Below are 19,791 nucleotides of genomic sequence, written 5' to 3'. Positions count from 1 at the left end.
CATTAACGTTATATAGTTACACGTTCAATAACATCAGCGTATTTACCGGACCACAGCAAGGCAAGCAATACTCAATTCATATCTCAGTTCCTTTCTTTGCTCAGAGCGTGCTGAGTTGTCCCATTCTGCGGTCTGTTAATAAAGTTTTCAATCAGACAAGTGTATAGAACGAAGGGCTTTTATTATAACATTCGTTGCAGACAGTAAAATCATTATGTCTCGTTTAGTACTCCTGAGGAGCGATGGTAGTCCACTCCGGCGGGGAGCTAAAGCTAACGTTATTAGCCGTGTTGTGATGAGCTCTGATCAATGGCTGACATTCAGGACGTAAAAAACTAATACGCGCTTGCCGATTGGTGGTAACACACTGCAGGACGCTCCAACGTGTGACGCGTCTCTCTTCTGACCAATCAGTGGTCTGCAATGTTTCACATGACTTTTCTGGTACCCAATAGGGTCGCTTGGAACCTCGATAGAGGAGTAGGGTATATCTGCAGAGCCGCAAGCCCAACGAGAGGAGGGTACTTTATTATTATTATAAAAAACAGCAGTGATGCGGTATTCAGCCTACTCTTGCGGTGGCCGTGATGTAACAGCGATACCGCGGTAATGCGGTAATCGCGGCAGCTCTAGTCCTATATCTATTGTTCAGGGTGTAGCAACGTTATACTTTTTCATTCACATATTCATACTAAAATACGGTCTAAAGTATAAGTATGTTTTTATCGTTTTCTGCAGCTTTCTCCAGAACTTGATTTATAGCCCCAAATGCATTATATTGATGATCAAATACAGTTTGGTAGCGATCGGTGCCAGATAAAAAATTTCAACTGGAGGTACTTCTAGAAGTTACTACGTATGATCTGATGTTGACCGGATGGGCGGGGGGTCGTTTATAATTCCGTGGGCAACGTTATATCATTCATCTAGTGTGGGTCATATGATCATCAGAGCCGTTTATATCGAACACGGTAATAATAAACGCTGAAACTTACCCCAGTCTCCTCGGGCCGTTGGGCGATCAGCTTGGAGTAGACAGTTTTCTATTATGGGATGTTGATCTAGATGAACCATTTCCAGGTTGTATAATACTATATAAGTCCAAATAACGTTGTTTATTGAGTTAGGGCGAGCAATTGATTATCCAGTGTGTCGAGATGGAGTCCTGCTAACGATCGCGAGTGCCCGGACGAAATATGGGTGAGCACTTCCTGTTTGGCCCGTCACTTCCTGTTGGGTGATCTGCCGATCGGCCACCAGATGGCGCTCTTGAACCGTTAGAGAGTTGAGTGGAGATCAGCAGTATATCTCAGGTCCCCGGAGGAGAAATATGATTTCGATCAGATTTTTTAAATATTGGTATCAAAGACGTGTTACGGCGTCTTTGGCAGAATGAGCATGGCGGGCAATGACGAGTTTCGGCGTTTCCGGCGATTAAAGTGTTAACCTGAGCACTACAACAACAACACACTCACTGTTAACCTGAGTACTATAACAACTACACACTCACTGTTAACCCGAGTACTATAACAACTACACACTAACTGTTAACCTGAGCACCACAACTACAACTACACCCTCACTGTTAACCTGAGTACTACAACTACACCCTCACTGTTAACCTGAGCACTACAACTACACCCTCACTGTTAACCTGAGCACTACAACTACACCCTCACTGTTAACCTGAGCACTACAACTACACCCTCACTGTTAACCTGAGCACTACAACTACACCCTCACTGTTAACTTGAGCACTACAACTACACCCTCACTGTTAACCTGAGCACTACAACTACACCCTCACTGTTAACCTGAGCACTACAACTACACCCTCACTGTTAACCTGAGCACTACAACTACACCCTCACTGTTAACCTGAGTACTACAACTACACCCTCACTGTTAACCTGAGCACTACAACTACACCCTCACTGTTAACCTGAGCACTACAACTACACCCTCACTGTTAACCTGAGCACTACAACTACACCCTCACTGTTAACCTGAGCACTACAACTACACCCTCACTGTTAACCTGAGCACTACAACTACACCCTCACTGTTAACCTGAGCACTACAACTACACCCTCACTGTTAACCTGAGCACTACAACACCACCCTCACTGTTAACCTGAGCACCACAACTACACCCTCACTGTTAACCTGAGCACTACAACTACACCCTCACTGTTAACCTGAGCACTACAACTACACCCTCACTGTTAACCTGAGCACTACAACTACACCCTCACTGTTAACCTGAGCACTACAACTACACCCTCACTGTTAACCTGAGCACTACAACTACACCCTCACTGTTAACCTGAGCACTACAACTACACCCTCACTGTTAACCTGAGCACTACAACTACACCCTCACTGTTAACCTGAGTACTACAACTACACCCTCACTGTTAACCTGAGCACTACAACTACACCCTCACTGTTAACCTGAGCACTACAACTACACCCTCACTGTTAACCTGAGCACTACAACTACACCCTCACTGTTAACCTGAGCACTACAACTACACCCTCACTGTTAACCTGAGCACTACAACTACACCCTCACTGTTAACCTGAGCACTACAACTACACCCTCACTGTTAACCTGAGCACTACAACTACACCCTCACTGTTAACCTGAGCACTACAACTACACCCTCACTGTTAACCTGAGCACTACAACTACACCCTCACTGTTAACCTGAGCACCACAACTACACCCTCACTGTTAACCTGAGCACTACAACTACAACACCACCCTCACTGTTAACCTGAGCACTACAACTACAACACCACCCTCACTGTTAACCTGAGCACTACAACTACACCCTTACTGTTAACCTGAGCACTACAACACCACCCTCACTGTTAGCCCTTTCTCTGCCACGCTTATGTACATCCTTATACCATCCTCTGCCAGCTCTATTTGTCTATGGAGAAGTTCCCCTTCTTTGCAGGGCTATAACTTTTTAAATTGTATTGCTAAATTGACATTACTATGGCCCATTCAACATCAAGTATCTATTGTTCAGGGTGTAGCAACGTTCTACTTTTTCATTCACATATTCATACTAAAATACGGTCTAAAGTATAAATATGTTATCATTTTCTGCAGCATTCTGCAGAACGTAAATTTATAGCCCTAAATGCATTATATTGATGATCAAATACAGTTTGATAGCGATCGGCGCCAGATAAAACATTTCAAATGTACGTGCTTCTAGAAGTTACTACTTATCATCTGATGTTGACCGGATGGGGGGGGGGGGGGGGGGTCGTTTATAATTCCGTGGCCAACGTTAGATGATTCATGTAGTGTGGGTGATATGATCATCAGATCAGTTTGTATCGAACACGGTAAAAATAAACGCTGAAACATACCCCAGTCTCCTCGGGCCGTTGGGCGATGAGCGTGGAGCAAAAATATTGCTATTATGGGATGTTGAAATATGCGATCCATCTCCAGGTTGTATAATTGTATATACGTCCAAATCATGTTGTTTATCGAGTTATTGGTAACGGATCGCTATCCATTGTGTCGAGCTCGAGTCCCGGGAGCTATAGCGAGTGGTCGGACCGAATTTGGATGAGCACCAGTTTCCGTTTCCGGTTTGCTGTTTGGGCGATCCGCCGATCGGCCACCAGATGGCGCTCTTGAACCGTTAGAGAGTTGAGAGGGGATCAACAGTAGATCTCAAGTCTCCGCGGGAGAAATATGATTGCCATCACAGATTTTTGAAATATTGATCTCAATGACGTGTTACGGCGTCATTGGCAGATTAAGCATGGCGGGGAATGACGTGTTAAGGCGTCCTTGGCGATTAAAGGGTTAACCTGGGCACTACAACTACAACTCTAAAACTCTTGACTTGACTTGACTTGACTACAATTACACCCTCACTGTTAACCTGAGTACTACAACTACACCCTCACTGTTAACCTGAGCACTACAACAACTACACCCTCACTGTTAATCTGAGCACTACAACAACAACAACTACACCCTCACTGTTAACCTGAGCACTACAACAACAACTACACCCTCAATGTTAACCTGAGCACTACAACAACAACTACACCCTCAATGTTAACCTGAGCACTACTACAACAACAACAACAACTACACCCTCACTGTTAACCTGAGCACCACAACAACAACAACTACACCCTCACTGTTAACTAATGATCATATCACCCACACTAGATGAATCATCTAACGTTGGCCACGGAATTATAAACGACCCCCCCCCCCATCCGGTCAACATCAGATGATCAGTAGTAACTTCTAGAAGCACGTCCATTTGACATTTTTTATCTCGCGCAGATTCCTATCAAACTGTATTTCATCATCAATATAATGCATTTGGAGCTATAAATCACATTCTGGAGAAAGCTGCAGAAAACGATAAAAACATACTTATACTTTAGACCGTATTTTAGTATGAATATGTGAATGAAAAAGTATAACGTTGCTACACCCTGAACAATAGATATAGGACGTTGAATGGGCCATAGTAATGTCAATTTAGCAATACAATTTAAAAAGTTATAGCCCTGCAAAGAAGGTAAACATCCCCATAGACAAATAGAGCTGGCGTGGGATGGTTTATTCTGAATTTAAGCCTGGCGATCAAAGTGTTAACCTGAGCACTACAACAACTACACCCTCACTGTTAACACATCCACCGCCGGAAACGCTTTAAAACGTTATTGCCCACCATGCTGTACAGCGATATTGAGATCATATTTAATTTTTTGGCCATGGCATTCATAATTCAGCCACCCAGCCTCTGGTGATACAGTGGGACTCTGCACAATATTGCAACGCCTCAATACCGCCGCCTGGTGGATAATCGGGCGAGTTACAACCGGAAGTGGCAATCGGTGCATCTGGGAAATCCGTCCGGCAGTCACATATTGTTGCGGGACTCCAGACATACACTGGCATGCATATGGATCGCTGCCATAACTCAATAATCGATATGATTTGGCCGTTTATCGCGCCATACAAACCGGAAATTGATCTAGGAGATCGACGTCAAATAAGTGGGATCTTTTTCCTCCAGTCTCGTCTGCGAACAGTAAGAGGACGCTGACGTCACTTTCAGCCCAATTGTCTATTAATTTCACCGCAAACCGATCCGATCAATATATCACCCATACTACATAAAGCATTTACTGACGATCACGGAATTATAAACGACCCCCCCCCCCCTTTCATCCGCGCATGATGACGCATAACGTATACGATCATGTACAGTTGAATTTTTTAATATAGCGTGTCTAGGGAATAGACGCAATCGATAATCAATATATGTGTTTATTAGGCCTATAGCTCACGTTCTAGGAATTACTGCAGAAAACGATAAAAACACTTATATTCTAGAAGGTATTTTTGTATGAATATATGAATGAAAAAGTATAACGTTCCTACATGCTGAACGATAGATAATCGATGTTGAATGGGCCATAGTAATGTCAATTTAGCAATACAATTTAAAAAGTTATAGCCCTGCAAAGAAGGTGAACATCTCCATAGGCTTAGGGCCCTTTCTCACTCACCCTATTTGTTTCTATTTCGTTCCGTTCTGGCCCGTTCCGAGATCTGAATCGAACTCCCCCTCCCCCCTCTAGTTTGCGTACACACTGCAGTCTTGTTTCGTTCCGTGTTCTGTTCACGGTTTGCCTTTTGAGCGTTTACGCTTGCCGTAGGTGATGATGTCACGTTCGAAAATGTAAACACAGGAAGTGTTAACATGGTGCTGGAGACTGAATACTGATATAAAATGAATAAATAAGCAATAAATATGAAGTTATATTTGAACCTCTGTTGTCAAGCCTTGTCAATATAACCCACCCCATTTTATCACGAATGGATGGTGTTGTAGAGTTCGCTTTTGAGCGTTTCCCAGGGCTAACGCTAAGCTATGTTAGCTTAGCCTAGTCTAGTATAGCCTGTAGCACTTTCTTTTCAGCAAAGAACGTGCAATAAACAAAACGGATACATTCACTGTGTGTTCTGCCTGTCATTTGTTGATGAAACAAAACTAACATCAACACAAGTGACCACCAAGAGCGGATAGTTTAGTCTCAAAAAGGATCGGTAGCATTGTTAGCTGCATGCTAACGTCAATGGAATTCGCCATTATAACAGTATAGCATTGTGGCTAGAAGCTAACTTTAGCTCACGCTACTTAGCCAGCACCAAAACTGATGATATCGAGAGCTATCAGTAGTTAGATAACATTAGAGACAACGCTGTGTGTATTAAACAAAGGTGAATAGATGACTGGGCCATTTTGTTTAATGCTTGTTAAGTTGAAAGAGGAGCTTTGAGCTAACAGGGTTTGATAGCTAACACTAGCTCATGTTATCCAGTGGCAGTGCCAATCGGTAATGCTAGCAGAATGAATGGATGTAGACTTTATTTAACATATTGCATATGGGTACAATACAATACGGCTCAATACAAACAATTGCCCATAAATATAGTTTTTGTGGGTATTCTCCAGTTGTTGCTGTGTGTGGTGTTATCTGCCCAAAATTCAAGCAAGCATGACAGTAACGACGTTGTGTGTGTCACGCCCCCCGCACCGCACGGCGCGATTCCGAGACCACCTCATCGAACAGATCCCGTTCAGCGGGGGGTGAAACGAATCAGCGCCGTTTCGCATCGCAAAAGGGGTGAGTGAGAACACTGCCCCCCGTTCTCGGGAGCAGTGATTCGATCTCCAAACGTGAGTGAGAAAGGCCCCTTAGAGTGGTGGCAGACTGGCTATATTGATGGATATAAGTCATGGCAGGGAATGTGTTAACCTGAGCACCACAACAACAACAACTACACCCTCACTGTTAACCCATTCTCTGCCACCACTTTGATCATCCTAAACCATTCTCTGCCAATACTATAAGTCTATGGAGATGTTCACCTTCTTTGCAGGGCTATAACTTTTTAAATTGTATTGCTAAATTGACATTACTATGGCCCATTCAACATCGATTATCTATCGTTCAGGGTGTAGGAACGTTTCACTTTTTCATTCACACATTCATACGAAAATACCGTCTAGAGCAGTGGTTCCCAAACTGTGGTGCGCGCACCCCTTGTGGTGCGCGAGCTACCTCTAGGTGGTGCGTGACATGAAAAGGCTAATGGCGTTATTTTACTAATAAATATATAACTAATATACATTATTTCAAATGGGGATTTTCACTGTGTAAATCATGAAATTCAAGAAACGTTTTAATAAAATTATTTATTTATTATTTATTTATTATTTTTTATGTTTGCATTGGGGGGTGCGCGAGCTAGGTCGGCAGGTGACAGGGGGTGCGCGGCCAAAAAGGTTTGGGAACCGCTGGTCTAGAGTATAAATATGTTTTTATCGTTTTCTGCAGTATTTCCTAGAACGTGAGATATAGACATAAATGCATATATCAGATTATCAGATTATATAACCGATCAACGTTATATAAAAAATTTCAACTGTACATGGCCCTAAACGTTATGACTGATCATCCGCGGGTGAACGGAGGGGGGGGGGGGTCATTTATAATTCCGTGACCGACGTTAAATGATTTATGTAGTATGGGTGATATATAGATCAGAGCAGTTTGTATAAAAAATTATAAAGAAAAACGTTGAAACTTACGTCAGCTTCCTCGTAACGTTGGGCGATGAGAGTGGAGCAAACAGATCCCAGTTATGTGATGTGGATCGATGCGATCCAGTTCCGGTTTGTATAATACTAATATACGCCCAAATCATGTGGATTATTGAGTTATGGCAACGGATCGATATCCACGGTGTGTCTTGAGTCCAGGGACGATAAACGAGTGCCCGGACGGAATAGTGAGACGCACCGGGAACCCAAGAGATCGACTTCCGGTTGCAACTCGCCGATCAGCCAGCAGGTGGCAGTATTGAAGCGTTGCAGAGTTGTGATGGCTCCCGCAGCATATGACAAGGCTAGAGCCATATGGAATCCGCGATCACGGAATCGCGGAATTGAGCAATAAAAATGGAATCAACTATAAAAAAAAGATTAAAAAAAATTATTTTTTTTTTTTTTTTTTTTATGTTGTGGGACTTGTACAGCACTTTGTTCAACTTTGTCAGTGCTGTAAAGTTTAAACCTTTTTAAATCTTAGACAAACAAAACACTTTGCTTTCATGAAATATTGTAAGCCGTCATTTGAGGCTTTATAAAAGCAGCACAATGAACACAAATCTGTCAGTGCCGAGTCCGACCTCATCTTAAATAACAAACAGCATTGCTTGTTGTAGTTAACAAAGAGAGGCAGAGTTGATTTTGCTCAAATATATATAATTTTTTATTTATTTTTTTAATAATCGAATTTTATTTTCATATTCGAATCCCATGCCCATCGAACGAAGCTTGGAAGCTTCGAAGTATTTAAGACTTATATATATCTTATATCTTATTAAATTGTGGACATTTATTCATTCCCACTTATTAGACACTATTTCTGATGGTAAAATGAGCGTACAAAGCAAAATACAGAATTCTGAAATATTAAAACGGAAAAAACGGAATTTGGAAAAAAATAAAATGGAATTTGGAAAAAAATAAAACGGATTTCATATGGCTCTAGACAAGGCTCCGTGGGTGAAATATGAATTCCATGACGAAAATATGAAATATAAACTTGAAACGCGCTGTACAGCGATATTGGCAGACAACGCATGGCGGGCAATAACGCTGAACAGCGATTTTGGCTGGGAATGGGTTAACACAATGGCGCCCGACCGTGTTTCGAATCCATGCTTAATGGACCGAAGGACGGATATATCCGTGGCAAGTTGTTTTGGCTTTTATTCCATTTTAATAACCTATTCAAGGTCGCCGAGCTGCACTGCAGATGTACCCTACTCTTTGAATTCGAGAAAGTGCATTACCGGCCAGATCCTCTTAGGGGCGCTATCGCGATAACCGATAATGCAGTGTTCCCTGTGGCCGAAGTTGTCTTTTTTTTTATCTCTAATGTAGTTTTCTACTCACCTGAAGCGATAGCTATGGTCTGTTGCACGGAATACGTTTTGGATCGCGGATTTCACTATGCAATAAGGGGATTTATCATAGGGCTGGGCGATATAACGATAACGATAAATATCGCGATATATTTTAATAATCGATATCGAATATATATATTTTTTTTTGTGACCTGCAACAGGGCAGTTTTAAAAAAGAGACAGTGGACAGACTTGTCTTTCTTGCCTGCAACTTAAAGTAATGGCTTTGCTTGTCCAAATGACAATACTGACCAAATTGAGATTTATTTTTCTCTTGTCCATTTATTTTGTTTGCTTTCTAATTTAAAATACAGTTTGAAACCGTCTGTACACAGTAGGCTATGTGTGCTAGCAGAACTAAACTCCAGTCATGAGTCACGGTCCACCAAAAAAGCGCCAAAAGATCGAAAATAAACTAGCAGAGCCAGAACTGTTCAACTCCCCTGGAGCCACAGCCAGCAGAGAAGCCGGTTTACTTTCGCTTTTAAACCAGCTGCAGCCTGATAACTGGAGTGTGAGGGGATGTAACACTAAAGATGGCGGCAATGACAAAGAATTGCTGCAAAATAAACATACATCTGTTAAAAAAAAAAAAAAAAAAATGTAATACTTATAACAATTCGATAATTATCGATATCGAGAAATATGATAACATTATCATATCGTTATCGCGATAAGATTTTTTTCCATATCGCCCAGCCCTAATTTATCATCAGCCAATGGACATATCGATCTACCAGATGGCGATCGATAACGGGGAAATGCTCGGGGGGATCCAAGCGGCTCATGGTAAGATCTTTTTCACGTAAATTATATGCCGATCAGAGCTTGCTATGATACTCAACCAGCCGACCAGCGTATGTGGCTACTTAGACGAACACGGTTATTGGTAATCAATAATCAGAAATGACGTCCCCCGCCCCCCCCCCTTTCATGCATGCATGCTTGAGGATCATACCGATCATATGCAGTTTGAGTTTTAACTGTAGCTTTTGTATAACGGAAATGCCATTGGATATAACGTTAGTAGCTATTAACCCTTTATCTCGCCTTCCAGGAAATATACTAGACCAAATGCCGTATAACGCTTATATTCACGGCGCTATAAAATGAGAACGTATTGATGACATTTCTTTTTCTTTAATCCATTTTGAAGGGACGGTTTATGGTCTCAATTGACAATGAGAATGGACAGATAGCAATACTATAAAGTATAGATTTGGCTCTACAAACAGCCCCAAGTCTGTTTACATATGCTGGTCGTCTACAACACATCCACCCTCACTGTTAACCTGAGTACTACAACACATCCACCCTCACTGTTAACCTGAGTACTACAACAACTACAACACCACCACCCTCAACAACAACATCCTCACTGAAAGATGAACACTGCACTGTAAATTAGTTGTCAACAGGAGCATAATGGAGTGGCAGCAAACCCACAGCTTCATTTAAAATATTAAAAGGCCATTAACATGACAGACAGATGTAGTTGGCTCTAGCCGTAGGATAAAGTTGACCACAATGATCAATGAGTGACTACAGGCCAACGTAACAGCAGCTCAGACAAATGAAACTGCAGAGACACACCCTCCTATCTCACATTACAGAGCTTTGTTTAGAAAGAGGAGAACAACTGAGGGAAGGAGAGAAAAGCAATACAAAGAAACTCAGAGACAATACAATATCCTACCAGATCTAGGTTGAATGGCATGCCGTCTAGAGCTATTCCACTGTTCTTTATGCTGTGATTGACAGTTTCTCTATCATTAGGGCTGACCTTCGAATTTTTTTTTGGCAATCGAAGATTTTAATTCGAAGCTTCGAATTAAAAAACATTTTAATCTTTTTTTTTTTTTTTCTTATGTTGTGGGACTTGTACAGCACTTTGGTAAACTTTGTTGTTTTTTAATGTGCTCTATAAATAAAGTGGATTGGATTAATGAATTAAGTAGCCCCTTTCGTGACTGTGACGCAGCCAACACGGCTGTGTGATTTAATTCAAGGTGGATCGCTGTTGTCGTTTGAACAACTTCAGATTTCATGGGAACTACCAATCCCCCAAATCAAGAATGTTTAAGATGAATGAAGTAAGATTTTGATTATTTGAAATATGGCCTGTGTAGACTAAACTATGCACAGAATTTTGTCAGTCTACAAGGTCCGGATTCTACATGGTCCGGCAATGTAGACCTTGTAGACTCCACTACAGACCAATTATCAGTGAATGTTCATGCATTTTTAAGAAGGGCTACTTCCACAAAAAAACAAAGAACTCACCAAAACATCTCAGTAGCACCTTATCTAAATGTTCTATTTCATATATGGAGATTCATATTTATTTATGTATTGCATGCATTTCTACATTTTATTTCCTATTTTGTTTATTCATCCCAGTATCTTTCTTTCTTATGTGTGGAATTCTACAAGGCATTTACATTCACATTTACATTTAGTCATTTAGCTGACGCTTTTATCCAAAGCGACTTACAAGTTCTGTACGACAGAGTTGTATCCTTCCTATCAGCTGAGTAACAATATTCATCAAAGTGTTGCGTGTTACAGTGTAGGTTAGTTTATTAGGACAAGTGCATGACAGTAAGGTTAGTAGGGTTAGATTTTTTTTATTTAATTTTTTTAATTTTATTTCAGATAATGGTTGAAGAAGTGCGTCTTTAGTCGACGGCGAAAGATTGAATGGGATTCGGCTGTCCTAACTGGGGTGGGTAGTTCATTCCACCATTGTGGGGCAAGGACTGAGAATAGGCATGTAGGTGGTGTATATGTGTTTGAGGATGATATCCTTCAAACAGGCAATAGTGATTTAGATTAAATTATGATATAATTTGGGCAGTGCTGAGCTGGGTTCCTTTCCTCCAGTGTATTTGTCCCCCGGCCCCACCCAATGGCCCCGCCCCCATGCACACACACACCGAAGTAAAAATAAAAATTGAAAAAAAGATTTTTTTTGAAAAAAGATTTATATATATATATATTTTTTTTTTTATAAACTTCGATTTTTTTTTAATGTTCGAAGCTTGTGCCATCGAACGAAGCTTCGAAGTATTTAAGACAGCCCTATCTATCATATATATATCTAGGCAGCTGTGTACACAGCACAAAATGTATCACTGCTCTGTTTCCTGTACACACACACGCGCGCGCGCACGCACACGGTGAAGTCATTGCTGCGCCTGCTACCCTGGCAAACACAGCCCCTGACTACCATCGACAGAGATAGAGAAAAGTGAATTGACAGGGAAGTAAGGGAAGTAACGGACAACAGACAAAGAGAGGAAAGAAAGAGCGAAGGGACAGAGGACGCGTGTTAATGGTCCCGGTCCACACATGCAGACAAAAACGTCTCCCATGTGTTCTTAGATTCAAATGTATTGTCATTATACAGCACAAAAAAATAAGTTTGACATCCAACGAGAGTGTGAATGTAACGGTAAAGTGCAATAATAATAAAGCAAGACTGTTCTGGATGAGCAGACTTAAAACAAGAAGGTATATTACCGCTAATTTGCAAAAACTGGATAGACACTGGGCCTTGCGTGTCAACCGTGCCGCCATCTTGGCTCAAATCTGCTGTTTAATGTTGTGCCAGGTTGTGTCAATAATGGACCCATCTTAAACCCTGCCCTCTTTTCTTCTTTGTTTGTCCGAGGTAAGAGACAGTTGTGATTGGAGGATCAAGAAAAGAGGGCAGGGTTTGAGATAGGTATTGTTAGGTCTTGTTTACCATGGTTTTGTATGTGTAATTTTAATTTGTAAGGTGTAATTAAAAAATGTATAAAAGAAGACGGCGCCCAACGACTGCACCACAGAAACACACCATGTGAAGAAAGGACAGTCATAACAAGAGGCCATTATCAGATCAGTGGAAGACTCCATGCCGTGTCGAGTCGAAGACATGTTTCACTTCCCGCAAAACGGCCTTCTCTTTTAGGGCTTCATATTCTAGGGCTTTTGCATTGATTAATAACCATTGTACGTCATTTTGTAATAGCTTTTAGTCTGCTTTTCCCATTTCTTGTTTCCAATTTTTTATCTTGATTTTATCCTGCAGATTACTTGTTTTTATCTTCGTGTTATTCTATCTCTTTTAATTGGATACTCCACGTCACTGTAAATGAAGGGAAACCTCAGTGTCCCTCGAGTTTAAATGAAGGTTGAATGAATGGATGAGTCACGCTGTGTAAAAGGTTGATTTTTTGCACCGTTAACCACACGATACTATGTGCTGGCTGGCCACTGGCCCTGCCCTTGTCTCCTAGCCGATACAAGTGGCACCGTGTGAACAAAAGACTGGCATTTCACACGGTTACATCAGCGTCTTCTCTAGCCTCGTCGGCACTACAGAAACCAGAGAGGGAGACGGAGATGGAGTAGGGACAGGGCATGCTGCTATCTCCTTTTGACACCTCGACGGGAGAGATAGGAGACAGTGAACTATGATTTGTATAATAGATTATGACTGTGGACTGGAGAAGCAGGGAGGGAAAGAGAGAGAGAGAGTAACGCGTGTCCCAGTGGGGAAATGAACTGCTGCTGCTGAGCGAAGCAACATTCCAGTAGGAAAACTGTGGGCAGGTTTTGATTATGCCATTTGGAAGAATAAATAAATCGGGACAAAATTATCGATAAATATTATAATATTATTAAAAATATATATAATTTAACGTTAGTTTGTGTGTGTGTGTGTGTGTGTGTGTGTGTCACGTGCACTCACTGTAGTTTTTGCGATGCTGGAGTTGGCCCACGACACACAAACTACGATTTCACGCAGTTATTGATCACTCTCAATAAGTGGTCTCAGCCTTAGTTTTGATCCAGTTGGCCTGCTCTTATGGCATGTGACTGAAGCAGCACCCCCACCAAATCAGCCACAGCCCCCTTCCTCCTCCTCCTCCTCCTGCCCGCAGGCCTGATGTGGGTCATTAGCAGCCCCACCTCCCTCCCTCTGACAGCTGGGTCTGTGTTGCCGGGCTGCAGGTGAATGCCGTCTCAGCCAGCGATAGCAGCACACGCACACGTTTCCCTCCACCCTCTCTGTCTCCTCAGTCGGTCCGTCTAGGCCAGCGTTTCCCAAACTTAGGGTCGTGATCCAGGACCCATTTCTATTTTCTATTGAGTGGCCAATTGGCAGAGTAAGCCCAAAAAGTGGCTTAAATCGGCAGTGTGGGAGCATTTTGGATATATTAAAAGAAAATGACGAAAGGATTGTTGAAGACGGATATCAAATTTGCAAAACATGCGACGGAAAGTGACCGCCACATGGTCTGATGTGTCTTAACATTGTGCATCTTTGAAATCACCATGCATCCCCGTTTGTTTGCCCAAGTCAAGGTCATAAATATAACCCGCTAACAGACTAAGCTGGCCCAAAACAGTTACACTCACTCTGTAGCGGTTCACAGCAGAGCATTTTAATTCAAGTTGATCCTGTGGGGACAGGCTGTCCCTCTCTCTCTCTCACTTTCTCTCTCGCCCCCGCCCCGCTCTCTGTACGGTCTGTATATTCCCATTTAACAAACCATTATAAATAATTTTTCAGTAGCCAAATGTTACACTATAAAAAGTCAGTTGATACTAGTAGTTCAATTCATTAGCTATATTAGAAATATTCTAAAATCATTACGTCTGCTAATAGGTCATTGTGTGTGTGTGTGTGTGTGTGTGTGTGTGTGTGTGTGTGTGTGTGGGTGGTGACTAGTGAGAGTGGTGATTAGGGTTAATGTTAGTTCATGGTTTCTTGTGTTCTTTATCAGTAGTAGATAATATTATGCTAATTTATGATGTATTTTTGTAAGTTTGGGTCCCGGGGAGACAGATTTGGGTCTCGAGTTGAAAACGTTTGGGAACCCCTGGTCTCTAGGCTGACCATCATCCATCCTCACAGCACCCACTGGGCCCAATACATCTCCAGGCCTATTTTCAGCCTCTCCGTCACAGACACACTCCAGGGTGTCCCCGGGCTTTTAGAAATGCTTGGGTGGTTAAAAGATGCAAACGAGGGGAGTTTTGCAACAGGGATAGAGAAATCACTTTCAATTAACTCCGTGCTTAGTCCTCATCAGTCTGATTTCAGACCCCAGCATAGTACAACCTCTGCAATTACACTGGTTGTGAACGATATTAGCTCAGCCTTGGATAATAAAAAAAAAAAAACGTTGCAAAGCACTTTTCATAGACCTTTCGAAGGCCTTCGATATAGTCGATCACTCCCTTCTACTGCATAGACTAACTAGTATTGGTCTGGATGACAATGCCCTTAGCTGGTTTCATGACTATTTAACATCCAGGCATCGGTGTGTGAGAGCTGGCCATGTCCGGTCTGAGTTTCTATCCATAGGCAAGGGAGTTCTGCAGGGTTTGGTGCTGGGCCCTGTCCTCTTCACAATCTACATAGACAATATTTTATCATCTTTAAATGGATCCTGTCAAAGCCATTTATATGCTGATGAGACAGTGATCTATTGTATGGCGGCTTCTGTGCAGTTAGCTACTGAAAACGTGCAGCTCTTTTATTGCTTTGCAAGATGCCCTACATCAATTAAGCTTGTTCTCAACTCTAATAAAACTAAATGTATGATATTTTCCAGGGCATTTTTTTTTATTACAATAGTTTACAGATATCATCACTAAATGGTACACAAGTTAGCAGAGTCACTGAATATAAATGTCTGGGCCTGTGGATAGACGAAGAATTTACCTTTAAATTGCATACTGAGAAACTTGCGTCTAAGCTGTGCCAAAAGGTTGGCTTTCTGTACAGAAATCGCTCAAGATTCCCTCAATTCTGTCGGAAAAGAGTTAACTTGTTGAGTCAATATTTGTATCTGTTCTTGATTATGGAGATGTAATTTATCGTCATGCTTCAGCTTCCACCCTGAAACCCTTGGACTCCGTGTACCACGCTGCACTTATATTTATTACTGGAGATAGGTATGATGATATACACCATTGTATCCTTTACAGTAAGGTTGGTTGGTCATCCCTGGCAGCTCGGCGAGACTATCATTGGCTCTTGTACATTTTCAAGGCATTGACCGGCAAACAGCCACCGTATATAGCTGCCCTGTTGGACAGGAATGCTCCAGCCCATCAAACACAATCTAGTAACTGGATCACATTAAAGTACCACAGACTAGTACAGGTCTCGGCAGGACTGCATTCTCTTATGCAGCCCAAGTCCTGGAATGACAGTCAAAGTTGGAAGTTCTTCCTTCCCTTACGGAATTTCAAATGTCTGATTTCATTTCTCTACGATTCATGTTGTAACCGTTTTTTAATTGATTGCACTGCACATTGTTTTGTCGTTTTATCTTGTTGTACACTCAGCAGTTCTGTAAATGAGGTGGCCTCACCTCAGAGCTCACCCGAGTATAAATAAAGGTTTCAACTCAACTCCAGCCAACGGCCCTTAACTCTTGCCCTCTCCTCCTCTGCCGACGCCACCCCCGCCAAGGCAACATACGGACGCCCATATGGCCTCTACTTGTCCCACACTCACGGCCAACCCTCGCCGTGCCTTTGACAAAACCCAACAGTGAGCGAAAGTCCTGTATCCCTGATCCCCCACAGTAATTACCAGTGAACTGCTCCCACACCACGACCGCTTCTCTCCCCAAAATGTAATCCAAACAACTCCACCACCGCCTCCTCCTCTACTTGCTAGCCAAAGAAGACATTAACAGACTTCCCATCAACCACTGACAAAGACAAAAGGGAGGCTCACACACAGCAGTCAAAATAGATTAAATGGACTAGCAAATAGTAGAGCTAATGGTGGTCTGTGACCAGGATTAACCCATGACCACTGCAATGGGAGAGACGTTAACCCTAACCCAATTTCTGCACTCACCCCCTTGTTACTTAAGTAAGCATTGCTGGATGAGGGATGTGTTCTTGTAATTAAATTCCTACCAGACCAGCTCTGGACGGTATCCAGAAAGAATTGACTTTAGTGAAAACCCCCTAAAACTCTCCACAGCTTCCCCAGTGGGTCACAGGGCGACGGGCCTATTCGAGGAAACCATTTATTGTGGTAAAGTCTATACCACCTCATACATACGAACGAGAAAACATTCATTAATAACAGGCTGGAAATTGGATCGAAGGGAGATGTAGTTGCCTAGTCTTTGATATAGAGATGTAGATTGACATCATGGTTTAAAGTCAAAATCGGGGGACCCTGATGGAAACAAGACAAACGTCTTTCTCAGGTCTGCATCCCCTTAACAATTGTGTGTATTGAGCCGTACTGTATTGTACCCATTCTGCAATCTGTTAAATAAAGTTTTCATTCATTCATTCAACTAAACACTCAGCTGACGTGAAAGCATTCAAACCACAAAGAAATAATGTGATATTCCCCATTATCGGTTGCCCGACAGAGCTCTGCTCACGAGGAGGGGATACCATTCATTCATAGTTATAAAAGTGTAAAGTAAAACTGTTTTAAATGTATGATACTGTAATACCACTGACCTGAATGTACAGTTTCTACGTCAAATGTATACTCTTTTTTAGAATCTTTTGTATCGCAAACAATAGGCTACTGTATTTGCAAATCTGGTACGTCATAAATGTATAGATGTAGCAGTATTACGTATGTCGTGTGTGTCATATGATGAATTGAAAATGGGGGACCCTGATGTAAACAAGACGAAAGTCTTTCTCTGGTCTGCATCCCCTTTTGTGTGTATTGAGCCGTACTGTACTGTACCCATTCTGCAATCTATACCGTTTTCAATCAATCAATCAAACCTAGCGAGTCGATAGCTGGTCTCTCCTGTAAAGTTACAATGAATGGTCAGAGACATTGTAACAACATTGGCAATCAGAGGCACACGTTTGATTGATTGATTGATTGAAAACTTTATTAACAGATTGCAGAATGGGTACAATACAGTACAGCTCAATACACACAATTGTTAAGGGGATGCAGACCAGAGAAAGACTTTCGCCTTGTTTACATCAGGGTCCCCCATTTTCAATTCATCGGGAGTCTGTCTTGTGGCGCTCGACCCGAGAAAGATACATCTTAACGAAGCATTTGTCAACAAGCAACAAGGTCGCCAGTCACCCCGTGATGGTGGTGAATGATGATTATGATGTTACTCTTCGTGGCACAGGGTCGATAGGCTGATGATGATGATACCCACTTTGTCACTGGTTTGTTTTGGCATCGGAAAGAAGCTGCCACCGCAGTCTCTCTGCCTCGCCGCCGCCAGAAATGCATTTAGCAAGTAAATCCACCCAGCTGTAATCAAAATGTATCTTATTTTCTACACGACGTTAATTAATTAAACGCTTGACAGGCAGCCGGTAATTTTAGACAAGATAGCGGCCAAAAGCGACACAAGGTATTGAAACAATAACATTCGTGACTCGAGCTATATTTATATAACTAAGCTAAGCGTCAACAAAGCGAATAGCAGCTAAAAGCAGGAGGTATCCTCCTCACCTGAGAGAAACAGCACGGGGTACACATTATGGGATGAGGTCGAACTCCCAGAAGATGAGGTCGTTTTTTTTCCAAATACAGGGTCAGACCGTCTTGCTCCTCGTAAAAATGTCCACCAGATAGAAATGAGTGTCTCCTTCAACTGCTGCTCCGTCCGTCCCTCCGTCCACCTCCTGGCTCCCTCTCTCTCTCTCGACTCTGCCGCTGTGTTTCCACTCCCACCCCTCTCTCTCTCTCTCTCATCCCAGTCCCACCCCTCCACTCTCTCCTCCCACCCCTCTCTCTCTCTCTCCTCCCACCCCTATCTCTCTCTCTCCTAGTCTCCTCCCACCCTCTCTCTCTCCTCCCACCCCTCCACTCCACTCTCTCCTCCCACCCCCCACTCTCTCCTCCCACCCCTCCACTCTCTCCTCCCACCCCCCTCTCTCTCCTCCCACCCCTCCACTCTCTCCTCCCACCCCTCTCTCTCTCTCCTCCCACCCCTCCACTCTCTCCTCCCACCCCTCCACTCTCTCCTCCCACCCCTCTCTCTCTCTCCTCCCACCCCTCCACTCTCTCCTCCCACCCCTCTCTCTCTCTCCTCCCACCCCTCCACTCTCTCCTCCCACCCCTCCACTCCACTATCTCCTCCCACCCTTCTCTCTCTCTCCTTCCACCCCTCTCTCTCTCTCCTCCCACCCCTCCACTCTCTCCTCCCACCCTCTCTCTCTCTCTCCTCCCACCCCTCTCTCTCTCTCCTCCCACCCTCCACTCTCTCCTCCCACCCCTCCACTCCACTCTCTCCTCCCACCCCCCTCTCTCTCCTCCCACCCCTCTCTCTCTCCTCCCACCCCTCCACTCTCTCCTCTCACCCCTCCACTCTCTCTCTCTCCTTCCACCCCTCTCTCTCTCCTCCCACCCCTCCACTCTCTCCTCCCACCCTCTCTCTCTCTCTCCTTCCACCCCTCTCTCTCTCCTCCCACCCTCTCTCTCTCTCTCCTTCCACCCCTCTCTCTCTCCTCCCACCCTCTCTCTCTCTCTCCTTCCACCCCTCTCTCTCTCCTCCCACCCCTCTCTCTCCTCCCACCCCTCTCTCTCTCTCCTCCCACCCCTCTCTCTCTCTCCTCCCACCCCCCCTCTCTCTCCTCCCACCCCTCTCTCTCTCTCTTCCCACCCCCCCTCTCTCTCCTCCCACCCCTCTCTCTATCTCCTCCCACCCCTCCACTCTCTCCTCCCACCCCTCTCTCTCTCTCCTTCCACCCCTCTCTCTCTCCTCCCACCCCTCCACTCT

General features: G+C 43.4%; 1 protein-coding gene across 1 annotated transcript in view; it reads right to left on the bottom strand.

Moving 5' to 3' along the window:
* The window catches only part of serinc5 (serine incorporator 5), an 81,296-nt gene extending 62,588 nt beyond the window's left edge, over positions 1 to 18,708 (bottom strand). The window contains exon 1 of the mRNA XM_084323372.1: positions 18,522 to 18,708. Coding sequence (XP_084179498.1) covers positions 18,522 to 18,548 — 27 coding nt within the window. The 5' untranslated portion in view covers positions 18,549 to 18,708. The remainder of the gene's footprint in view (positions 1 to 18,521) is intronic.
* Positions 18,709 to 19,791: the final 1,083 nt, after the last annotated feature.

Source organism: Notolepis coatsorum (assembly GCF_963971535.1).
Source record: "Notolepis coatsorum genome assembly, chromosome: 10".
NCBI lineage: Eukaryota > Metazoa > Chordata > Actinopteri > Aulopiformes > Paralepididae > Notolepis > Notolepis coatsorum.
This window is presented reverse-complemented; position numbering and strand designations above follow the sequence as displayed.